The following is a 25,723-nucleotide window of genomic DNA, read 5'->3' on the forward strand; positions in this document are numbered from 1 at the left end:
AGATCAGGATTGGCCACTCCCTCACTTTCTCTGGAATGCTTTGAACTGGCGGTAGAGCTGACGTGGCATAGTTTTATACTTTGGATGTTATGGTTTATTGTCGAATGAAAAATTACCAAACACCATCAAAAGCACGCCTCCATCAGATCTGTAAGATTCTGATTGGATCAGTGAAAGTAATGTGTTATGTCTTTTTAACGCTACGTGAAATGAGTCCTGTTGGAACAGTCACAGTACCTTTATATTCTATAGGATTATAATAAGGTAATTAATATTTTGATTTCACAGATCGGTCACATCTTATTTATTGACTAACACTTTGATGGATTAGTTTCATTAAAATAGAGTTATTTGATTAATTAAAAGAAAAAAGTTCATTCTTCATTCTTCTGTTGAGCTGAAAATAAGCAGGTTAGAAGGAATGCATGAGACCTTGAGACCCTATCTCATGCAGACTAGTCTTGAGCAAAGAAGGGAAAAAAACCAGTCATTCCGTTCCGTTACACATCCAACCATTCATCCATCCCATATCAAGTCTGAACACGTTAATCAGTTTCAGATATCAGCAAATATTTCTAAATTCACAGTTCAGCCAACTGTAAAAATTTACCCATTAAACTATTCTCATTCAAATGCCAGCTGTTTAACATTTCAAATTTTGAGTTTTTAATCAATGTTCAAAGATTAAAGTATTCTGTTTAGCATTTTTTGTCCATTCTTCACCTATATTCTCAGCTTTATTACACTTGTTGGGGATTTTTGCTTCTAAATCTTTAAATACATTCAGCTAATTTTGACAGTTTAGCTTAGTGTGAGCATATGCTGCTCATTTCACAGTTCAACTAAACATAAAAATTAAACTGTTAAACTAGTACTCAAACAACAAGTGTTTAGACATTTTTGCTGTCCAGATTTTTAAATAATGTTCAGATTTCAGTTTTCGGCTGTTTAGGATTGTTTTCTCCGTTCATCACTTTTTGTGCTTTATTTACATTTTAGTGCTTTTTGCTTCTAAATCTTTCAAAACATTCAGCTCATTTTAACAGTTTTGCTTAGTTTCAGCTTCAGCAATTAGTCTCTGAATTCAGCATATGATGCTAATTTCACAGTTCAGCTAAATGTAAAAATTAAACTGTTAAACTAGTCCTACTGAAATAACAGGTGTTTAGACATTTTAGCGGTCCAGTTTTTTAAACAATGTTGACATATTTCAGTTTTCTGCTGTTTAGGATTAGTTTTCTTGATTCTTCACTTACTTTTGGTGCTTTATTTGCTTGTTGGTGCTTTTTGCTTTCACATATTTCACTACATGCAGCTCATTTGACAGTTTAGCTTAGTTTCAGCTTCAGTTCAGCTGTTCAACAACTTCAGCAATCAGTTATTAGATTTAGCATAAGCTGCTAATTTCACAGTTCAGTTAAATGTAAACTGATAAATGTGTCCAACTGAAATAACAGGTGTTTAGACATTTTAGCTGTCCAGTTTTTATACAATGTTCACATATTTCAGTATTTTGCTAATTAGGATGACTTTTCTCCATTCTTCACTTACTTTTTAAGCTTTATTTGCTTGTTGGTGCTTTTTGCTTCTACACCTTTCAATACATTCAGCTCATTTTGACAGTTTTGCTTTGTTTCAGCTTCAGCTTACATTTTCAGCTATCTGTCATTCAAACAGCATTTGTGCAATAAATGCAAATTTTTCTAGTTTTATTATTTTTACTAAATTACAACACTAAATATTTTAACAAAATCATGTGCCCACACTTTGTGGGTGTCACATTTACACCCGTAGAAACTCCAGTGAAGGTAGTAAAAGCCAGTTTGTGGCCTTTTATCGCTTTTATTGAGTTGATTTGACAGTAAAATGTTTTTAGCTTGCATGCATGGTTGCCTGCACTAAGAGACAAGGACGTAAACTCAACTCGTTTTTTCTTTTTAATAACTTTGATGGAGACTGAGGACAGACTGGATGAACTGCAGCGATCAGTCAATCAAGCGGACTAGCAGACCTCAGATTTGCAGCAAGCATGCTTTTACCGGGTAAGATTAACGTTCATTTATTTTACGAGGATGGCAGGGACAGGGATAAATGTGATGTGTTTATACGTAAAACGATCGGTATTTCACCACGGAGGCTGCGCTCCGTCCACTGTAAAGCGAGACAATTGTTAACAATATTAAAGTTCCGATGTATGATTACGTGCGTTAAAATTACGTTATTTATTTATATGAGCGTCGGCGTTCAGAGATCTTCTCATTCCGGTGTGAGAGCAGCGGCTGAAGCACACAACCCGGTAACACCACCAGTAACAGAAACTGGTAGGGATCCGGACTTTTTAACAATCAGCTTTGGTGTAAAGTGAAACGCTGTTTATAACATAATGTTATAAATCCAGAGGGGTGAATTTAGGCAAAGTCAGCAACATGTTTACATCGGTGAACAGCTGCAGAGAGAACGCAAGCTAACGTTGGTAAGCCAGTTAACATACTGCTCTCTCTATGAGCCCCGGCTAGATGCGCTACTTCTTCTGATAACTGAACTGGGCATGAACTAGTTGAAGGAATGCTGGAGGAGTTTTGTTTTTGTTTTGATCGCAAAAACAATTTCAGGCTCTACATTTCCCTTTGTTTAGTAATCGTGTCGCTCACTGTTTACATACTTTTGCAGTCCACCATGGTGGACCCACGTGATTAGGTGACGTCGGTGCAAAGGGTTCGGGCGCTTCTCCCGGCATGCAACAGTTCAATCGGTTCAAAACGAACGGCGCCATCTTGGCAGGCAGTAGACTGCAGCTAGGCTATTTGTTTTTGCCAGAAAAGAATCAAACGGGAAATATGGTAGATTCCTGTTGTGCCCCAGGATGCCAGAACAGACGCGGACGAGATAAGGGAAGAGCCTTCTACAGGATTCCCCAAGATCCGGAACGCCGCCAACGTTGGATCATCGCCATGAAACGTGTTAGCCCCCAGGCTAAAACGAAGCTGTGGGATCCAGCTAGTAAATGTTTCCGCTTATGCAGCGACCACTTCATATCAGGTACTTAAACCAACGTTTCCTCAACTGTATATGGTATTTGTTTTAAATGCTTTTATTTCGATTCTTAGTGGGCTTCTTAAACTTATTATGGCGTGGCTTTTTCTGTCTTAGTACTTATAGCAACAAGTAAACATCACGTAAAACGTTGCCTCGTGATTTCTGCGTGCTGCAGTTGTACCGCCATTTTGAGTTCCCCCGTCAGATGGCCTTGTTCAAGTTGAGCAGCGTCTCGCCTGGAAAACAGAAGAGAGCAGACGGACGCAGCAGGGGGAGTGGCTGAAAGGTGGTACAGGATCTGCTCGGGTGCAGGATCGGCTCGGGGTCCTTCGACTGCCGTTGACGTCAAAGTAGTTGATTGGCTGAACATGAAGCTTACAGAAGTGAGGTTATCACATTATGATTTTGATTGGTCAGAACAAATTTGCTATCGTAATCTTAGCGCCTGTAGTCCAAAAATCAACACTTTTTGGAGAAAATATGTTTGAATTTCTAAAGGAAATTTAAAATATAACCAAATGATAAACGGTGACCGTCAAAAGCTCTTGATGTTGATGAAATGGGGCAAAATAAAATATAAGAACTTTATTGAAAGACACCAAGCAATATTTTGAGTCAAAGAATGTATTTAGATAACAACTAAGGTAATATACAGACGAACTCCACATTAATACAAACAGATATGGCTTCACATAGAACTGTTTTTTTTTTCAGTCCGATGTTGGTTTTATGCAGTTTCACATTCTTTACAAAACAAAGACAATATGGTGTTTTATTAACAAATTACAATTTTAAAGAAAATATTTCAATTCAAAAATACTTTATTAATCCTAGAGGGAAATTGACTGCTGTAGTAGCTCAGAATATTAATAATAATCAAGTCATCAAAGAGTTGTTGTATATTACAATGGCTGTTGACAGGAAGGATCTCCAGTAGCGGTCAGTGTTGCAGCGAAACTGAAGAAGCCTCTGACTGAAGACACTCTTCCATTGTCGGACAGTCTTGTGAAAAGAATGCTCAGGGTTGTCCATAATTTTCTTGATTCTCTGGAGAATCCTTCTTTGCATCATCTTCTCCAGTGGTTCCACAGTGGTCCCCAGAACAGAACCAACCTTTTTTTATTAGGCTGTTTAGCCTAATAATGTTAGGTGTTAACAAACAAGAATTTATTAACACAACTGCTGATGTCTTTCCAAAATGTATGTGTGAAAGCCGAGTAGATTTGCAGTAATGTGACGTCATCGGCAAGGACCCCGAGCCGATCCTTCACCCGAGCGGATCCTGTACCGACACCGGCGTTTAAGTCTAACAGATTTCCCTACATGTGTAGCTCACGGGTGACGACGGATGAAGATATCGCATTAGAGTTCATACTTGTTTTTTTTTTATTTTAATTCTGGTGCCTGTTGGCAACCGAAACACATCCTCACGTGCTTGTGGATATCATATATTGTATATGAAGATATGACTAAAATAATAATTAAAGGTTATCAGCTGTAGTTTTAGTGTGCTCATAGGAAACTTGAGAAAATAACACAAATCACATTTCTCTTTATGGCCTATATAGTTGTCATCATCAACGTAACATGATTTTCAGAATACATGTGACCAACTAACATTTCATGTTCTACCACCTGATGTTCAGATCAGAATGTGAACCAATCAGATCTTGGATCAGGTGAGAGCCAGGCGTTTCCCGTCATCCCCTAGGTTTCGCAGCTGGTGGAGAGCAACTGCAGAGCCTTGCTCCAAAATCTGCGGCTGCCTTGATCTCACGAAGTTATAGTTGCCTACGTATGCATGACGTCAGAGCAAGTCGGCGTCAAGTCGGACACAAATCCAACCGGCATGCACTGCGAGCCAATCACCGGTGATCAGAACGGGCTCATCTCGAACAAGCCCACTATCTGACGGGGGGAACTCAAAATGAAGGTACACCGTTTATGTTCACAGCAATTAACCGGCTAAGCTGTATTTCTTTTTTAAGCAATGGTTGATCAATTGTCAGATCACACATAAAAAGCACGTTGGATTGCTATTATCTGTCTCACTGAGACGCTCCTGCCTGACATATTTGTTTTGTTCACAGAAAAAAATCAAGACTAGTGATTTCTCTTGGAATTCAGTTTATACATTCTAACAGCACAGCACTCTATTTAAAGGTCTTGCATGTAAATCTATGTTACCTGTATTTGTGTTTTTGTTTAGTTTTATGGATTTGTGCTGAAATGTACAAATGATGACTTCATCTGTTAAGAGAAAAATTAATTTATCTTCAGATGCAAAGTGACCTGGTACCTACCTACAAATCAATACTAAACCTATAACTATGCTTATTTATACATTTCAGGGAAAAAGAGTGATCACCCTCTCTCTCCTGACTACATCCCATCCATCTTCAAACATGTGTCATCCCCAGAGAAAAAGAGAAGAAGAAGGCAGTTAGATTTGTTCATCAGGAGACAGAAGAGCAGACGCCAAAGAAGAGAACAAGCAAAGTCAGCATCTGCTACAATCAGTCATTCATCTCAACTTCTAATTCAGCAGGACTCATGTGAAGATGGCATCCTACAGCCTCCTGCAGCTGATCATGCAGAGGAAGCCCCTGTAAAGGAATTGACTCAGAATGAAGTTGAGTCTACACATGACAGCAGCCATCCAGAAACCACCGTGTGTTCCAATGAAACCTGCAAGAAACAAATCAAATCTCTTGAGCGTGAAAGCCTAGCACTGAGAATTGAAAACATGTTATTAAGACAAAAAAATTACATGTACTGAAGTAAATGGGACTACAAAAAAGTGACAGGAAGGTTAATATGCTCACTGGCTTATCATCATATTCTCTACTTATGGTCATTTTTTTATGTTATAATGCCCTATCTTAAGCACAAATCTAGCCTAACATTATTTCAGCAGTATATTTTAGCTTTAATCAAAATGAGAATGAACCTGTCTTTTTATTTTTTGGCATTTTATTTTAGCATCGATTCAACTACTCTCTCAAAGCTTTTCAAACACTGTGTCATGTATTGTACACTAGTGCCAAGTCTTGTTATATGGCCTGAAAGGGAATCCTTAAGAGAATCTATTCCCTATGCATTTAGGAATAGTGTGTTTGAAAGACAGTTTGTATTATTGACTGTTTTGAGATATTTCTGTAGAAACCAAGTAACTTGTTAGCCAGTGCTCAGTGTGTTTGGTATTCTAGCACCTACGTAAGCAGATAATTCATACTCCAGACCAGAAGGTGGCGCAACGCACCTTACGTTGTTTACTAACCACCATAAGACGAAGAAGAAAACTTTTGGTGATTAAAAATGGACACCGAGCAGCAGGTAAAAGTAACAAACAAACCAAAAACGCGCTCGAAAGCATGTGGTGCCTCTTCCTAATTATGACAGCACGTATGTCCAGACTTTATTTTGTCCTCGGTGATTCTGCAGAAAAAAAACTAAATAGGCTTTATTAATAAATGTTTAAGCATCATGTTTGGTTTGCTAATGCTAAACATGGTAAGGTCGATTGTATAGATACAATTTTCCCTGCAGAACACCGAACAGCTGCTTGGTAAAAGTTTTTGCTGTTAGCACAAAACAGCGTGTTCAGGTTTACTCGGCAGGCACGGTTTTCTCCAGAAGATGGTGCTTTGCATGAGCTTTAACTAAATATTTAGTTATTTATCAACAGTTTATGAGCTCTGGCTGCTTTTCTGTTTCCCAGGGCCATGTTACCATCCGGAAGGGTCTGTCTTTTCCTCCAGTGGAGACATGCACCAGCTGCTGCCCACCAGGCCTCTACCACTGTCCTTTTTGTTCACCAGCCTTTTTCAAGCCGACAACACGCTCCAAGGTCATGTTCCACTTGGAGAGCCATTTCAGGAGAGCCCATATTGTTGGAGGTAATTGGGTTTTTCTGTCAGTAGATATAATAATTTGCTGCTCTCTCTATTACTTATTATTTGTTTCTATACATCTCAGAGTTCACAATCCATAGATGTGGACTGGAGTGTTTGAAGAAGCCGCATTACCACTGTCTTTACTGCCTAATGCCAATAAGAAGCCAGCCAAATTTCAGCAGGCACTTTTCCGTCTGCCAGGAAAGGCAGAAGTTGATGGTTGAGGAACAACCGGTGGCATTGACGACAGGAGGTGAAAGCATGGATTCATTGTGTAAAATGGTAAACGGCTTTTTTATTTTCATTCATTCCTCAAGATTCCACAAAGCGGTCACTTTTATTTTAAATGTTTCAGACAAACATGCTATTTAGAAATTTGGAATGAATAAACATCCGCTCATCCATCCGTTTTCCTAATGACCAAGTTCACTGAGAAACAATTTTTCACAAATTATTTTTGAAAATGATCAGTCACTCAGAGTCTTTCATGCTTCCTGAGCATGAAAATAGTCTCCTACACCTCCTGCATTAACTTCTGATAGATAATGGACTGTGAAACTCGTGGACTCGCCCATCTTGATGGGGAAGACTGCTGTTGGTTTAGCGTCCAGGAAATAAGAACATGTTGACTAGTAAGCTAATCATTAGCATTAGCAAATCCACCACGCAGCAGAACTTTTCCAGGCCTGTGTTATTTGTGGAGATAAAACATCGGTGTTGCAAATCAAATGGAGTGAGTGCTAGAGTTGTGTTGCTGTTATCCAATCAGAGGCCAGATGTCTAAATATCAGAAAACAAGACTCCGCGATTTGCCACTTTTTCCTCCGGCTGACTTCTACAATCTCAAATAGGAACATCAAGAGGTTTTTTTTCCCACAGAGAACAAATTATAAGCCATTCATTCCAACTAGAGAACACTGCAAATGCATTAATTATATGAGAGAAGTTGACCTTTAACCGCCACATCCTCAATGGTGTCCAACTCCAGAGCTCATCGTCGAGATGAAGGAACACCGTGGACAGGTGGCCAGTGCATCACAAGGCCACACAGACGCAAACAGTTCAGTTTTTATTTATTTACTTTTGTTTATAACATTTTTTTTTGTTCACACAGGAAAGCGACGATAACGAGATTGAGGAAAAACACCGAGTAGAAAGCTGCACCCAGGCTGCGTCACAATCCGCGGCAAGTGTGAGGACACACTCGCAGCCTTCTCCGTCCAAACGTGACAAAATGATTCAAACCAACATCGAAAAGCCTCAAGACTGTGACGAGTTTTACTTCATGGGCTTGGTGAAGCTGTTTAAAAAGCTGTCTCCTAACAAAAAGGCTGAGGTGAGGATGAAAATGGAGAGGATCCTGTTTGAAGCTGAGTTTATATAATTGCGCCCTACGCCATTTGACATGTTCTGTTTGAAAAGGCAACAAGATGGCTGCGACGTTTGTTATTGGCCTCTGGAGTTGTTTTGGTTGTAGCCTTCTGCCTCAGTGGGATTTTTTACTGTCAGCATACTTTATTACATTTTAGGTTATATATCAACAAACGTGCTGAGATGCTGTTCAAGAATCTTATTTATTACAAAGAAGAGCTCAATTATCAGTTTGTGATCAACAAGTGTTTGTGGTTCATGTAGTTTCACCAAAAATGAGATAAGAATGTTCCCACCTGGAACTCGTTTTTTGTTGTTAGGTAGAACGTTACTGCAGAAACGTAGTATTTTGTTTGTGTAGAAGCTGTAACTCAGAATGAAAACCAGAAGTTCTCAAATTAAAGCACATCTTTCTTTTTTATCCCAGAACATTAATGAATACCTGGTGTGTTTTTTAAAAGTATTTTGATTCAAATATACATTTGTATAACAGGTCAACAATCTCAGTATTTGTACCATAAAATAGTTAAGAAATAGGTAAACTTTACTTATAAAGGGTGTCTTCTTTAGTATCTAAAAAGAATAATATTTTTTCAAAAATGGGCTTATTTTTTTATACATTTTCCTTTTATTTTTTGCATCTTTGTGCTATTATGTTTTATTATCCCCCTTTTCTACTAAAGAAGTGAGAAGTATCGCATTTTGGAAGCAATGGCTGCAAATTATTGAAATAAATGTTGCTGAATCCCAATTTGTTTTATGAATCCTGGTTTAGTGCACGTCCCCAAAGAGCTCAGAGAGAGTTGATGTTTTTAGAGCTTGAGTTTCTTTCTGTTGCAAATAAAAAATTCTGTTGTAAAAGTCCTTTTCAACATGAAGGACTTAAACATTGTGGTTAATGGTGGAAGATGCTGGCAGGACTCTGCGTTAGAGACCGACCTATCAGAGGTCATGGCAGATGACTGATATTAACTCAGACTAAAGCCATCGGGCCTCATGTCTCTGTGGCTTTAAACCACTTCCTCTTCTGTCAATGTCTCATTTAGCAGAAATCTTCAAACAAAATGTGAGAAAATAATGTTGAGTTTGAAACACCTGCCCTGGTTACAAGCTTAAAAGTGATTGACCCTGGATGTCGTAGCAGTTAAGTCACTTTTGAAGGAAAACAATGAACCTGGCTAAAACTCAATTTTAATGATGAATTTAACATTTAAAACACAAAAAATTCTTTACTTGGGTTCAAGATTTTTCATGTTTACCCTGATTACCTAATTCTGTAAGATTCATGCATGTTTCTTCTGCAGCTCCAAATAATTTCATAATTTCCTGCTTGTTATTATCAGCATGGAAAGGAAGAGACTCACCCTAAAACATATACCTGCAGATCCAGATCTCACATTTGTACTTTAATATATTAATTTTCCCTTAGCTCACATATTTTAACCACAATTTTTTCCCCAATTTGATCATTTTTAATACAATTTTTGTTTTTGTGAAGCACCTTGTGATTTTTATCTTGAGAGGAACTTAATAAAAAATTTAAAATGACAAGTACTGTTCCAGAGTCCAAATGTCTTAAAAATACCACAGACCTGATAAATATTGTTGTAACTTTATTTGGAAATTTCTTTAAAGGATTTTGTGAATTTCTAATTGGTGTTCTGCATTTTTGCATATGAGACTGGCAGGATCCACGTGTGTGTGTGTGTGTGTGTGTGTGTGTGTGTGCGCGTGCGTGCGTGCGTGCGCGCGCGTGTGTGTGTGTGTGTGTGTGTGAGAGAGAGAGAGAGAGAGAGAAGGGGCTATTATTCAGAGGTGTGACAGTCACTGCTTTGCAAGTCTCAAGTAAGTCACAAGTCTTTCCAGTCAAGTACAAGTCCAGTCCAAAGTCAATGATGTGGAAGTCAAGTCCTTAACTTTGAATTTTCAAGTCACAAACAAGTAATCTGTCCAACTTCAATTTAATGATAAATAAATTCCAGAATTAAAGCTTCCGTTTATTTGCTCAAACAAGCGGAAAGTGCAACTGAAACTGATTCTAAACAAAGTGCTGCTGCATTTAGCCGTACAAGATCAAACCCAGAACGAAGAATGATTTATGATTTTTGTCCACTTCGTCGTGCCACTTTTGTTCTAAAATATAAAATATGCTCAAGTCAACAGATGCAAGTCGCAAGTCATTGGCGTTCAAGTCCAAGTCAAGTCGTAAGTCTTTATAGATTTTATCAATTCAAGTCAGAAATGATTAAAATATTGACTCGAGTCTCATGACTTGAGTCCAAGTCATGAGACTCGAGTCCACACCTCTGCTGTTATTATTAGCCACTTGAGGCTGCGTGTGTCTTTGGAAAATACATCCTCTGCAGAGCGATTATCTTTATTTTTCAACACTTAAGTATGGGTTTTCATTCAGACAATGTAAGGTCTTTAAATTGATCAAAGTCTTAACTGTGGCTTCTTTAAACCTGCAGATACCACCGCTTTCTACTTTCTTTTCTGTTCTCCATGTATTAATGTGTCTGTTAAATTTGAATTCAGCCAGCAGCATCCACTCTAGCATGTTTATTATCTAATAGTAGTGTGTTGTGTTATTGAAAATGAGCCAGTTAGATGGACAGATTCTCAACAGAGGAGCACACAGCCGAGACTTACTCCAGTATTTAATAATGATCTCAGCTTTAAGACCAACAATAAGTTACAAAAACAATGAAAAAATTTTTTCTTTTATACATTTTCTACATATTTTACATTTTTAGTAGAAATACCAAATTAGAATAAAATGACACACGAACCGTAGAGGGAAAAAAAAAGACAAATTGCAATTAAAAAAAATCTCATGAAAATGTTGCTAAGACCTGACTTCACCGGTCAGTCTTCGTACTGGAAGAGTTAGAAATGTCAACGTCAACACATAACAACTGGTGATGCCATGTAAATACAAATAAATCTCTAATGAGAAAGTGCTACGAGTCCACTCAAATCTCCGCAGTATGTTCCACGTTGGGCGGCTGGATGAGGATGGTTCTGCTGGAGACGTGAGCAGACGTCTGTCAGGTTCTAGTCATCGCAGCCCAGCAGCTCCATGCGTAGAGTGATGCGTTCGTGCCACTCCCAGGGGACGACTCTGACAAACCGGGCGTAGAAAGGAGCCTCAAATATGTTCTTCTTATGAGTGTTGTTATCAGTGTTTCCTTGGAAAAGCTGTGATCAAAAATTAGGTGATAAGTTTAGTTACTGAGCAAAACCACAGCACAAATATCATGTTTAACTATAAGAGCACAGCTACAAGACAATAAATTACTGTACTTTTAACTGGCATTACCCAGTTGTATAACAACGGAAGGCCAGGACATGAACCGTGGTTGTGATGTTATCTCTCAGTCAAAACTAAAAGCACAGATGAAATACTTTTTAATCCCGAGGGTGCGTTTTGGACTTCTTTGTCCTCTGTGGTTAAATAATGGACCTGAAGGTAACTTACGTGTGTCTGCTGGAGGACCTGGAGAGCCAGTTTATGTTCCCCATGGTAAAAACTACATTAATGTACTGATTACTCTAAATGTTAAGGTACAATGCCATCTGGGATTCAAGGGAAAAGAAAATTAAGTGATTTTATTTAGGGTCAGACTGATATACCGGGCTGATATTTACCGTTTTTTATGCATTAGAGTCGGCTGATATTTGTTCTTAGTAAAGCTGATTTAAAGTCAGGCGCATCCTCGGGCAGCCCGGTGCTGCCGCAGAATGTAATTTAAATGTATTTTTACGTTCACTAATAACATTTGCATAATACATACTCTATATTAACTTTATTTAGGTGTCTGACTTTAAGACTGAGCAGTGCGCAAAGTTAAGATTTAACACTCAGATAAAATCAAAGTTCAAAAACTGCTTCAGAAATTTTGTGTATCAACTGATGTTATTAGTGACATTTTAGCATGAAAATAAGGTGGGTATCGGCCATAAAAATCAGCCTGTGCAAATTGGTAGTACATATCGGCCATCGGCTGTCTTTTACTTATCGGCATCGGTATCAGCAATAGAAAAAAACCAATACTGGTCGACGTCTAATTTTATTTAGGGTTTTAGTTGGAAGAATATTTCCCCAAAAGTTGGCAAACTTTGGTAGTCTTGAAAAAACTTAGAAAATAAAACTTGTGTAGACAGAAAAAAATAACCTCAGAACAAGTTTTTGGAGCCTTAAAGTTATAATTGGGTACTTTTTCTGAGAGAGCATACACACAAGCACAACATGAGGTTGGGGGGGTGTAATGTGTTTTTACTTGTTGTATTTCTTTTAAAATGTTATGAGGCACCTTCAGACAGGGGGAATGCCGATGGAAATTAGCCTTTTGGCTATAACTGTAAAATGTTAATTAATGCACACTGTCCCTCAAAATCTAATAAAAGTTATTCATTCATTCAACAAGATCACACTGCAAAAACAGACTTTCAAGAAAGTATAAAATACTTGACTTTAGAAATGTTGTCTTATTTTTAGTCTAAAAAATAAAAAAAAGTTCTGTATCTGCAAAATCAGCACTACTTGGAATACGCTAAATGTTCTTTAATATGATGCAAAATTTCTTGTTTTGAGTTAAAAAAAAATTCCAATGGGGAAAAAAAAGTTGCTTGTTTACAAATCTTAAAACTGGTAAAATAACGTTACATTTATTTGTACTCAAATGTTTAGGCTTGTTTTTCAGATGATTTAGGCTCAGAATCTGCTGTTAGGATCCCCGATAAAATATCAGAACAGACCAAACGATCCTAGACCTTCTGGAACGTTTCTGCAGCGGGAAAATAACGGCGGGCTTATAGTTGTTTTAGTCAAACTGTGAAACTCATTCCAGGAGAGATCTCACGTTGTGTTAGTATTCAGTCATCAGGCTGAATTTCAGCATCAAAATCATTTTGGATGTTTGTTTAATGTCTGACCTTATCTTCACCGCTGTTCTCATCCTTCACCATACTCCACACCTCTCCGTTGTCGCTGTATGCAACTTTAAACTCTGACACAAACTGCACCACACCAAAGTCCTTCGCCCCCTGAGTGATGATGCCCGTGAGTCGTTTCGTCTTCCCTAGATCAACCTGAGGAGAGAGCAGGAAAAAAACGGTCAAATTCTGCAAAATGAATTAAAACAACATAACGCTTTACCGCTGAGGTATGTCTGAACCTGGATCCACTCTGAACGGTTGTTTTGTGCAGGAGACCAGGCATTTGTCTTCCCCGCCTTGTCCAGCCGAGCGAACTGAGGGTGCCAGGTGAAGGTGTCGATACCCCACGTGCGGAAAGTGCTGGAGGCTGTAAGATGCTCATCAGAGATGAGGCGAGATTTCATCCCCAGAGGTTCGGAGCAACCTGCCGTGTTGGAACGGACTATGAATGAAATGCAAAACGGAGAGAGGGGAAAAAGGAGGAGATGGAAAAGCGTGATACACCCAAAAGATAAAAGGAATCAATGTCATCCGACGTTTAGAAGAGAAGCAAGAAGATCCACAAAGCTGATTAAAACTGATTCAACCCACCCCTTACCCAACCAACATGGAAAAATAGAACAAGGTAAAGAAAATGTGAGGAGAGCTATGAGGTAATCGATGTGTGTATTTGAGATAAGAAGGCAGATAAAGGTAAGATGTGTTAACCCATAAGTAAAAACAACACAGTTAAACAAATGACGACAGGAAGAGAAGGGCTCTTCAAATCATTGTTACCGGGAATTTATGCATATTTTTGAAATTGACACTCAAATAAAAACTTGTGTTGGCCATAATTTCTGTCTGTTTACCATTCAGTTCACAGCCCACCAGCTCCATGCGCAGCGTGCAGGCCCGGCGGCAGACCACAGGGACGATCCGGATGTACTGGGCCACGATGGGCGGGTCGAACATGTTGGTCTTGGTGCCGTCGTTATCAGAGTTCCCCACAAAAACCTGCAGCGCACAAACACGTGTAAAAAGGTCGGCGCAACCCTAAAGAGAAATCCTCTTTACCCAATCAAACGTGACCTCTGACCTGATCCCTTCGTAGGCTGTCTCCTTTGTAGGTGATGTAACTGAATCCGTCCAAGCTGCTCGCCACTTTGAAGGCCTTGATGAACTCAGCTGCACCCATGCGACTGGCGCCCTGAGTGATGATGCCTGTCAGACGAATCTTCTTCTGCATGTTAATCTGAATTTTAAAACAAAGATTAAAGAGTCTGCCAGTTGCATTACACAAGCTATGGTCTGAATTAGAATTAATCTTCCATCACTTCAATCCAAGGGTTCCTGTCATGGGAGGCTGACGTCCAGGCATTGACGATCCCCTGGTTGTTGAGACGGGCCAACTCGGGGCCCCAGCGCTGAAGACCCAGAACACCGTAGTGCACAGAGGAGGAAGAGATCTGGGACTCTATGATTGCTCCTCCTTCCATCCCCAGCAGGGAAATACAACCTAAGATACAACATTGTTTTCTAGTCACCAATAGGCTGAACACCTCAGATCAGCCCATAAAACAATATTTCATGCAAAAACAATACAGAGTTGGTATTTTGACCATGCTCAAAAATGATAAGTTCCTTACGCAGCTGGCACTGCTTTCCAACATACGGGGAGGGGCAGTGGCAGGTGTAGTCTCCATCGAGATCTCGACAGGTGCCTCCATTCTTACAGGGCTGGTTGGCACAGTCGTTCACGTCTGGAGAAAACGCACCGTATTAATCTGACATGTCCACAAAAGGCTTTTTAGCCACATGTTAAACAAGTGTTCAACACAAAAATCACAGAAAATGGGATAACTTGAGGATGTAAAGCAGGTGGATGATCAGAATACAAACACAAAGACTCAGACGCTCCAAAGGCAACGATAAGTAGGAAGGGAAAGGTTGCTAAATATAAACAAAACAGTTGTTAGATCAGCTTTACACAAAACCCAGGTTCTGGATTTTAGCAACAGGATGTCGCGAACAATCCTGGACTCTACTGAGTTTCTTTTAAATGTCATTGAATTAGCTTTGTAGGTTGATTAATGACCTTTAAAATGGAGAATGACAAACACCTTTGCACACTTTAGGTCTATAACTGAAGCCTAAAGGAAAAACTTTTTAAAATGTTTCAAACTTAAAAAAAAAACCTAAAAGGACGAAATCAACAGTCTCAATAACATTCAAGAGTTGGAGCATTAACTTCGTATTTTGCTGAATGCTCTTTAAAAGATTAACATGGAAAAAATAGCCTCTGCTTGACAGTAACCATGACAACAGAATGTCTGAGGTAATTTCCTGTTTCCCCCTTAAACTTTCCATATAATTTAAATATTCTCCACAAGGTGGAACCCTTACACAGCAGGAGCAGATTGTTTAGAACTTTTTTAGTGACCTATTTAGAAAAGGAATCAAACGGGCGACAGCGATCACAACCAATGTAGAAACTCTCAGCTTAAGCCTTTAATTAGGGGAACTGGATGCCACTGAAGGTGCGTGATGTTCCAAAACTCTGAATGTGTGAAATTAGACATAAATCCAAAGTGGTACAAAAAAAAAGATGGGTCAGCCTTGGGTTTGAAAAAAGAAGTTCAAATGGCTGATGAGGGGTTTTTCACCTGGTTGACCAGCATTTCAAATGTTTTGGTCACATCTTTCAAGATGTGAATGGTTGTGAGACAACTGACCCAGTAATGACCAGACAGGTCAGCGACGTGCACCTAAGAACCTAAAACTCAGTAGCAGTTTTTAAAACCAGGTGTGTGGCTCCGAATCAGTTAGACTTTAGGAATCACTGCACCCAGATCAGCTCTGTGTTTATCTCCAAACCCTCAGCCTGCACACACTCATCTAATCTCATGTGTGATAAAACTTACAATGGAAACTAACCTAACTCTGCTTTAAGAGACCTGATCTGTTAATAACGATACTAAAAACAGACTAGACGTAGACATACATGTTCAGCATTTGCAAGTTTGACTTTTGTTGCTTTAGCCGATTTTCCTCAATTTTTCTAATGTCAGAGTGCAGTTTTATTCAGAGTGAACAACATTGTTTGTTTAAACTCAGCCACAGCAGAAAATGATCGGGCACAGATGACCTGATTTACAGGATGTGAAACGTGTTCGGTTTCTGAGAAATGTTCTTTTTCTTTATAGCGAGTTTTCCTTTCATTAGCATCAACATTTTTTAGAGTCCTGCAGTAAACCAAAAGTTCTTGGGAGTTTCTTAAAGAGGCCATGAATGAATTAAAGGCACCAGTAAACATAGGGTTGATCCAGAGAGGAGGACACCTGAATGCTAAGAGACTAAGAATGGACTTTTACTAATTAGCCAAACAAAAATCCCACAGATCCCCTTGAATGAGCCCCTTTCATGGATCCACTGAGAGGACACATCTCTTTCATCGCTGATGCTGTGGCAGGATTTGCAGAGAAGTTCCTTTTTAAAGGAGCCAACACCATCTTTTCCCATCCACTTACTTTGCTCTAGATTATAAATTTTCTTTCAGATTTAGATGTTCAGCTTTTACATAAACTCTGTCTTAAATTACTAAAAAAGTTCAAATTCATTTAAAGGAGACATAACATGAAAAACCCACTTTTTTATCCATTAACACAGTGTGTTTCACATTTTAAGTGTCTAAGTGAGCAAAAAGGCTTATATTATTCACTGGAGTTGCTATTTAGATATTTAATAATTAAGTTTTGGGCATATTTGTCCACCCGTTCAGTTTTTACATTATCCATTACGTCAGTAATTAATTTAGTCAGGATAACTACCAAATATGGTAATGGCCCTCGGCTAAACACAGAGCCAATCCGCCATTTTTTCTTCTCGCTAAGATTTTTTGTAGTCCTATTGGAAAAATGCAGAATGTCTGGTTATTTTAGCCACACACAGCTCAAAACTGTTCCTCGTTTTAAGGAAGGGTGGTGTGGCAGTATTTAAACCCAGGAGCTGATGACACTACTGCTAAAAAAACACAGAAGAAAAAGTAGTGTGTTTGTGTTTGTGTGTGTGTGTGTGCGCGCGCGCGCGTGGTTCGTTCGTTCCTGTCTCCAGGCTAGTAAGTACTGAGGGCTTCATCTATCTAAAAGGAGTCATTTGCATCTGAATGTGGCAGCACCGGGACACAGCAGCAGAGCGGTAAGCTTCATATCACTCTAAAATGTCGACAAACTTTACTTTAGATTTACGGGCATTAGCAGCACTAAAGCGTTAGCATCCGGCTTGCTATCGCTATCGCTAGTAAAGTTAGCACCCAGATCAATGTGGATTTGGCTGATTTTCGTGGAATAAAACGTGATTTCTGATCAACGCCTTCTTTTACACCAGATGATAACCTCCCACTGATTGTAACAGCAGAGAGACTGTGTGTTATTCTACGTGAGTGTGATGTAATCTTAGCATCCAGTAAATAAAGTCCCATATCAGCTAAAATGCAGCGTGACAAAGTCATTAAAGTGCGTCAACACAGTGGATTTAATAGTTTTAAAGAACAATCTCTGAGTGGAGTGAGGTTAGTTTTTTGTCTCACTGCAGATATAAAAACTAACTATCAGTCAGACGCAGCAAAGCTCACCGTCTGTATGAGCGTGAGCGTCGGAAAGCTGATAAAATCGGCTGTAAAACAAAAGTAAAAATGCTCCTTTGCTTTTTAGAGTCAACATCCAGAAGACTGGAGCCGTGTTTCACTGACAGGCTGTCAGACTAAAGCCCTGATGAGCTCAGCTGGGACAAACTGGTCTGATGTTTAGGTAAGTGAAGATCTGCTTCTCCGAGATGCTAGTAAAAAATAATTTAGCCAGCTTGCTAATGTTACTTTTCTTCTCCTCTAAGGAACACAGAACGTTCAGATGTTGGCGTTTCACGTCACCTACTGAGGAAGGAGACCCACCAGTAAAGAGACGGTCTGGACCAGACCAAAGTGAGTGATGACACACCTCAGCCACCCTCATCATTAAGAACACCTCACCCCCTGAATCACTCCGTCTGATGACAGCAGAGTGATTTATTTGATGTTTTACTTGTTTAATCTGTTTAGAAATTATTGAATTACATTATTTTCTGTAATCGACCATCTGATCTGGATGTGTGCAGAATAACTTTCCCCAAATTCAGCAGCAGCTGGCCTGTAAAAACAGCTGCAGCATGTAGTAAGTCTGTCTGCGCTGCTCTCTAATGAGCTTCCTTTCATAAGGAATCATCTGTATAATTTTAGTGTCACTATTTTATTACATTTGTAAGAATATGAAGTCACTGCAGCAAAGTGAACTTGTGAACAAACACAAACGTGACTATAAACATGAAAGCTAAAGAAACAACTTTCCTAAAGCTGCTTGTAAACAAAATATGTCATTAAAGTTATCGTCTATCATTGCAGAATATGGCGATGACATCATGGAACTGGTCTTTGGAAAAGTTTTCCCTGAACCAACTCCGTTTCTAGATGAGGTAGAGAAGATCTGCATCTCACCAACCCTCTGGTCTCAGTATTCAGACAACGGAGGTCTCCCACTGTTATCCAGGACCAGTTTGAAGCCCACATACTGCCCCTCCCTCATCATCAGGAAACATCAATCCGTATCCTGAGGACAACAGAAGACGGCAGGAGGACAGGAACTCTGAGACCTAGACACCACCAGCACCGAGACACAAAGCACCTGTGTGCACAACGCCTGTTTAACTACTAAAGCCTGTTTATTATATAGTTCTACTTATTTGCTGTGAGGTTAATACTTAGAACATTTGTATATTAATGTAAACAATTTAAAAAAATCACTGATTGTATGTTTTCTTTTAGATGTAATGGTCCAAACTCAGCCTTGTAGACATTTATTGCATCCTGTAGGTAAATACACAGAACAGGCTCAGATCCAGGATGACCCAGCATGCTCTTCTTCCATTCTGGCTGTTAGGGATTGTATCAATAACTCAATGCCTACTGATGTTTTCACCTAACGGTATTTATTTAGAATGCAGGTAAGATTTAACTATATTTGTTAGCAAAGCAGACTGATCCTGGGAATTTCACTGCAGCACTGATGTCCACCTCTCTGTACACATTAGAGAGAATTACCACTTTTCAGCTAAACACATATTTAATAAAGATATAGGCTACGCATTGCAGACAATAAAAACAAAGTTGTAAGCATTAGAATTATAATGATCACATTAAAGAACATTTGGAGGAATGCTCTTTATTTTTGACTCGAATCTCAAATCTTTAAATTAAAATGTAACTGCTTTTTATCCATTTTCAGCCATTAAGACACTTTTTGTTAGCCCCGAGACTCTCTGCCTGTGTGTTGGGGTTTACCCCGGGGGACAAGAGGGTAGCTTCCTTGCGCCTTCGGGTCGGGGAACGGGTCCTGACTGTTGTTTGTGCTTATGGGCCAAATATCAGTTCAGAGTACCCACCCTTTTTGGAGTCCCTGGGACGAGTGCTAGATAGTGCTCCATCAGGGGACTCCATTGTCCTGCTGGGGGACTTCAATGCTCACGTGGGCAATGACAGCTTGACCTGGAGGGGTGTGATTGGGAGGAACGGCCCACCTGATCAGAACTCGAGCGGTGTTTTGTTATTGGACTTCTGTGCAAGCCGCAGTTTGGCCATAACGAACACCATGTTCGAACATAAGGATGCCCACCGGTACACTTGGTACCAGGGCAGCCTAGGTCACATGTCGATGATAGATTTTGTAGTCGTATCATCTGACCTGCGACCGTATGTTTTGGACACCCGAGTGAAGAGAGGGGCGGAGCTGTCAACTGATCACCACCTGGTGGTGAGTTGGATCAGATGGCAAGGGAACATGCCGCGTAGACCTGGCAGACCCAAACGCATAGTGAGGGTCTGCTGGGAACGCCTGGCAGAAGAACCTGTCAAGACGGTCTTCAACTCCCACCTCCGGCAGAGCTTTGACCACGTCCCGAGAGCAGTGGGGGACATTGAGTCCGAGTGGGCCTTGTTCCACTCTGCGATTGTCGAGGCGGCTGTTGCTAGCTGTGGTCGTAAGGTGGCCGGTGCCAGTCGTGGTGGCAACCCCCGTACCCGCTGGTGGACACCAGAGGTTCGGGGAGCCGTCAGGCTGAAGAAGGAGGCCTACAGGGCGTGGCTGGTCTGTGGGTCTCCGGAGGCAGCAGACAGGTACCGGATAGCCAAGCGGGGTGCAGCAGTGGCAGTTGCCGAGGCAAAATCTCGGGCGTGGGAGGAGTTTGGTGAGGCCATGGAGAAAGACTATCGATCGGCTCCAAAGAGGTTCTGGCAAACTGTCCGGCGCCTCAGGAGAGGAAGGCAGCAACTCGCTCACACTGTTTACAGTGGGGATGGGGAGCTGCTGACGTCAACTGAGGCTATAGTCGGACGGTGGAAGGAATACTTTGAGGAGCTCCTCAATCCCACCAATGCGCATTCCGAGGAGGAACCAGAGCTGGGAGGCCTGGGGATGGACTGTCCGATCTCGGGGGCAGAAGTTGCTGAGGTAGTCAAACAACTACACAGCGGCGGAGCCCCGGGGGCGGATGAGGTTCGTCCTGGGTATCTCAAGGCTATGGATGTTGTAGGGCTGTCATGGTTGACACGTCTCTACAACATTGCGTGGTCATCGGGGGCAGTTCCTAGGGAGTGGCAGACCGGGGTGGTGGTCCCCATCTTTAAGAAGGGTGACCTGAGGGTGTGTTCCAACTATAGGGGGATCACACTCCTCAGCCTCCCTGGAAAGGTCTACTCCAAGGTACTGGAGAGGAGGGTCCGATCGATAGTTGAATCTCAGATAGAGGAGGAGCAATGTGGTTTTCGTCCTGGCCGTGGAACTGTGGACCAGCTCTATACCCTTGCAAGGGTGATGGAGGGGGCATGGGAGTTTGCCCAACCAATCCACATGTGCTTTGTGGATTTGGAGAAGGCTTATGACCGTGTCCCCAGGGGCACCCTGTGGGGGACGCTCCAGGAGTATGGGGTGGGTGGCTTTCTGTTAAGGGCCATTCAGTCCCTTTACCAGAGGAGCGTGAGTTTGGTCCGCATAGCCGGTAGTAAGTCGGACCTGTTCCCAGTGAGGGTTGGACTCCGCCAGGGCTGCCCTTTGTCACCGGTTCTGTTCATCACATTTATGGACAGAATTTCTAGACGCAGCCGTGGTGTGGAGTGTGTCGAGTTTGGTGGCAGGAGAATCTCGTCTCTGCTTTTTGCGGATGATGTGGTCCTCCTAGCTTCATCCAGCTCTGACCTTCAGCTCTTGCTGGGTAGGTTCGCGGCCGAATGTGAAGCGGCTGGGATGAGGATCAGCACCTCCAAATCTGAGACCATGGTTCTCGACCGGAAAAGGGTGGCTTGCCACCTCCGGGTCGGGGGAGAGGTCCTACCTCAAGTGGAGGAGTTTAAGTATCTCGGGGTCTTGTTCACGAGTGAGGGTAGGAGGGATCGGGAGATCGACAGGCGGATTGGTTCGGCGTCTGCAGTGATGCGGACGCTGAGCCGATCTGTCGTGGGGAAGAGGGAGCTGAGCCAGAAAGCCAGGCTCTCGATTTACCGGTCAATCTACGTCCCAATCCTCACCTATGGTCATGAGCTTTGGGTAATGACCGAAAGAACGAGATCGCGGATACAAGCGGCCGAAATGAGTTTCCTCCGTAGGGTGGCCGGGCTCAGCCTTAGAGATAGGGTGAGGAGCTCGGACATTCGGGAGGGACTCGGAGTAGAACCGCTGCTCCTCCGGATCGAAAGGAGCCAGTTGAGGTGGTTTGGGCATCTGGTCAGGATGCCTCCTGGACGCCTCCCTGGGGAGGTGTTTCGGGCATGTCCTGCCGGCAGAAGGCCCCCGGGTCGACCCAGGACACGTTGGAGAAGTTACATCTCCAATCTGGTCCGGGAACGCCTTGGGGTCCTGCCGGAGGAGCTGGTGGACAAGGCCGGGGAGAGGACGGCCTGGAGCTCCCTAGTTGGGATGCTGCCCCCGCGACCCGGACCCGGATAAGCGGAGGAAGACGAGAGACGAGAGACTACTTATAAAATTATTTATAATTATATGTATGTATATATTTAGATAGAGATCTTAATAAAATGTATTCTTTTAATGGTGTTTTAATGAGCTGTATCATTTTTTTAAACATTTTTTATAGAAATAAATAAGCAAGCAGCATTCCTTGTGTGTGTGTGTGTGTGCGCGCGCGCGCGCACGTGCCTGCTAGCTGGTCCCTCCGTCGGCAGTGACGGGTGTGTGTGTGTGACTACAGACAAATGCATGAGAGAGTTAGCAGCCTTGAAACAGCTTGATGAACTACCCTCCCCACATGTTTTAAAAATGCTAATATGCTATGCTAAATCTGCTATGCTAAATAATGATTTCTCTATAGAACTACAAAGTCCGACTGGGGGAGGAGAGTACAGGACTGCACTATGGAGGGGGGCGGAGTTTACAGCTCCTCCTCCAGTTTAAAGAGACAGTACCCAAAAACGGCTCGTTCTCAAGACTCTCCTCAGAACAGGGGTAGATGAGGGTCTGTAGAGCAACAATAATGAGGAAATCAGACCAAAGAACTGCAGTTCCACTGTATTTAGACCCCCAACTGAATGATTTAGATGTAAAAAGGAATAACTTAAAAGCATGTTATGTCTCCTTTAAATGGAACATATTATGACCCTTTTCTAAAGTTTTAATAGTTCTATAATTGCTGATAAACAACCATGAACAGATAAAATCAGGTTCTGATCTAACAAGTTTTTTTACACTAATCCCTCTCACATTAAGTAATTTCAGACGTTTTATACTTTACAGTTTCAGTACTTTCCAGAATGAGTCGTTTCAGGGCTCGCTTTAGTAAAACAAACTGGAGCTGGCCATGCCTACCCATCCTCGATTCAGGCTGCTATAAGCTGAGAAGCTCCTGATATATAGGAGCTCTCTCTTACAAATGAGAGGTAGTCCTTTCTCAATTCCCCGCATCTGGCATCACCTATCGGGACCTTTTTGAACTGCTTGTTTTAGGAGCATAATTCCTAAAACCAAACGCTGACAGAAAATGGGAGTTTTTTTTTTTTTTTTTTTTTTTTTTTTACATTTGGAGTGTTTATAGAGACATTGGAGACCCATACGGCAGCACCAAATAGTGTAAAAGGTGAGTTTTCCATATCAACTTTAATATAATTTAAAAATTTCAATTTCAACCAAGACCAAAAGAAGAAGAAAAAAACCTTGACGTACTGATCTGGCAGTGCACTCCCTCAAATCCCGACTGACACCTGCAGAGGTATTCACTGAAAACATCGCCTCGTCTGGTCGGAGCAATGACCTCGCACGACCCATCGTTCTTGCAGGGGTTTGGACTGCACGGCCCTAAAGAATCCATGAACAAAACACTTAGTTAATCCTAAACCACAAAAGATGCTCCTCTAAAACCCCTCTTTGTCACTCTACCTGTCTCTGTCAGGTTACAGGTGTCTCCACCGAAGCCATCTGCACAGATGCAGATGAAGGGATCGTCTCCTACCCCTGTCACACATGTCCCTCCATTGTGGCAAAGATTCACCTCACAGTAGTCACCTGGGAAAGAGAAAAGCAATGAAGGATCCAGCTATTATAACAGCTTGTAGAGAGGGGGGGAATATTTAGTCTTTAATCTTGTGTTTTTTACATCTTGATAGAAAAATGTGCTGATTTCTCCCTCAGAGCTGCTTGTGTTTGAGCTGTTTTGGTTGTTGACAAAACATTTATCTTAGTTGTGCCACTTTGATATGAGAGACATTTCTGAACCAATATGTGAGAAAAACACTGAAAAATGCAATCTATTGAAATAAATAACTGATTATGGCTAGATGAAGAGAAACAATAGACTAAACCTTCAGTGTGAGCAGCTCTGTAAACAGTTTTAACTCACATTTTATAGTATTTTAATAAATTTGTTTTCCATTTTGTTTCACTGATTTTATAAATACTGCAATGCTTTGGAACAAAAATGCCTAAAACTTCCAGCTCCCCTTGCATATAAACACTGAGAGACCACAATTCACAAAGTAAAGAAACAAGTTCATACCTGTTAATATCTGACAGCTGTTGTCACACTTCTCAAATTTTTTTTCAAATAAAATCTTGCAATTAAATTTTTATAATGGTATAGAAACTAAAAATAATATTTTAGGACCAAATGACTGTCAAAGAAGCTAAAGTCGAACACACATGAAGTCAGCAGACACAGCACGACACGTTTATCCTTTGGATTAAGAGCTTGCAGGATTAGCCAGGTTGTACAGAAATGTGCAGCTCCTTCACGACTGAGCAGCTACACAATGTGGAGGCAACAAGCAGCACACCTGAGCAACAGGTGAGCAAAGCATTTGGCCCAGAATGCATCAGCACCCACAGAAGCAGATAGAGCCTCAATCGTGGTAGCTATATCAGTTTAATCCCTGCAGGTCAGTGGCACGTTTACAGGTAGATCAAAGATTAGATGGGTGCACAGATCGCTCAGGTGTGCTCCAGACAGGAGAACATATGGTGTTATTTTCTGCTCCGTCTGTATTATTTCTGTGTGCAGTGAGGTGATGTCAACATCAAGCTGACAACTCCTTTCAGAATTAGGAGGATCGTTTTAGGCCCTCTGTAAGTCTGAATGAAAAGACAAACCTTCCGCTTCAAGTTTTCTTTGACAAAACTAAGTGTGTCTTAGCTGTGAAATATAGTAATAACAATGTCACGTGTAATAACTATAGTGATGTCGCACTTAAATCACCACTCTACCATGGCAATAATAAGCAGCTATCCAAGGCTCACACTATAAATATACAAATACTCATTTTATATGAGTCACCTTCTGGAAAACAGTTACTGACTCTTGAGTGATTTAATACTTTTAAATCAAACTTTTAAAATTTTGGGCATTTATGGTATTAATCTGTTTTACATCTCATTCTGTCAACTACTCCAACAGCCGTGTCTACAATGAAAAATAATTTCAGTTTAAAAGGAGCAAAAATATCCAGCATCCTGATACGTTTTTGTTTTATTTTAAAAGTTTTATTCAGGATAAAAGAACAGAAAAGGCTGATGGAGTGCAGACATGTAGAAGCTCGCCCATCAGCCAACACCTAAAAACCAAATGAACTGGATATTTTTTTCAAATGAATAATGTCTCACTTACCTCTGACTGAATAAAAGAAAAGTAGAAGAACTAAAGCTCCCAGAACCTCAGAGGTTCTGTTCCCAGGTCGGTTCATGTTTGTTTACTCTAACTTTGTTTGCTCCGAACCTCTGAACTCAACTAACGCTGCCTTTAGGTGCCGTCGGAAATATCAGCGGTCATTCTGAGTCATCAAGCGAGACAGTAGAGGTTGCTCGGTGACACGTGACTTCATTTCATCCAATGAGCGGAGAGGTCGGGGGAGGATGAACTCTGCTGTTGAGTCTGCTTGCTTGGTTCTCCGTCAGAAAAGCTTTAAACGAACCCACTGTTTA

At 41.1% G+C, this 25,723-nt stretch overlaps 2 protein-coding genes and 1 long non-coding RNA gene across 7 annotated transcripts; 2 read left to right on the forward strand and 1 right to left on the reverse strand.

Annotated features, from left to right (window-relative positions):
- Positions 1–1,900: 1,900 nt before the first annotated feature.
- LOC107381736 (uncharacterized) lies at positions 1,901–9,054 on the forward strand. Of its 4 annotated transcripts, none has more exons than XM_054732319.2 (6): positions 1,901–2,042; positions 2,863–3,039; positions 5,388–5,668; positions 6,758–6,935; positions 7,015–7,214; positions 8,047–9,054. In XM_054732319.2, the coding sequence occupies exons 1-6, from the start codon at positions 2,030–2,032 to the stop codon at positions 8,314–8,316; spliced, it is 1,119 nt and encodes a 372-aa protein (XP_054588294.2). In that variant the 5' UTR covers positions 1,901–2,029; the 3' UTR covers positions 8,317–9,054. The 4 variants fall into 4 exon arrangements, with proteins under 4 accessions (XP_054588294.2, XP_054588293.2, XP_054588295.2 ...); XM_054732318.2 differs by lacking the exon at positions 1,901–2,042 and adding an exon at positions 2,182–2,321; XM_054732320.2 differs by lacking the exon at positions 1,901–2,042 and adding an exon at positions 2,335–2,473.
- Positions 9,055–10,950: 1,896 nt separating this feature from the next.
- mfge8a (milk fat globule EGF and factor V/VIII domain containing a) lies at positions 10,951–25,657 on the reverse strand. Of its 2 annotated transcripts, none has more exons than XM_015953579.3 (10): positions 25,410–25,657; positions 23,690–23,815; positions 23,477–23,608; positions 14,873–14,986; positions 14,561–14,742; positions 14,323–14,478; positions 14,096–14,240; positions 13,484–13,668; positions 13,242–13,397; positions 10,951–11,504 (listed from the first exon to the last, which is right to left on the reverse strand). In XM_015953579.3, exons 1-10 carry the CDS (start codon positions 25,483–25,485, stop codon positions 11,361–11,363), a joined length of 1,416 nt encoding a protein of 471 aa, XP_015809065.3. In that variant the 5' UTR covers positions 25,486–25,657; the 3' UTR covers positions 10,951–11,360. The 2 variants fall into 2 exon arrangements, with proteins under 2 accessions (XP_015809065.3, XP_015809064.3); XM_015953578.3 differs by having other exon boundaries at positions 13,484–13,686.
- Positions 17,276–18,886, forward strand: LOC139071784 (uncharacterized). The gene is made up of 4 exons (XR_011521602.1): positions 17,276–17,420; positions 17,936–18,031; positions 18,114–18,201; positions 18,658–18,886. It is a non-coding gene; the product is annotated as an uncharacterized lncRNA (long non-coding RNA).
- Positions 25,658–25,723: the final 66 nt, after the last annotated feature.

Source organism: Nothobranchius furzeri, chromosome 9 (genome assembly GCF_043380555.1).
Source record: "Nothobranchius furzeri strain GRZ-AD chromosome 9, NfurGRZ-RIMD1, whole genome shotgun sequence".
In the NCBI taxonomy this organism is placed as follows: domain Eukaryota; kingdom Metazoa; phylum Chordata; class Actinopteri; order Cyprinodontiformes; family Nothobranchiidae; genus Nothobranchius; species Nothobranchius furzeri.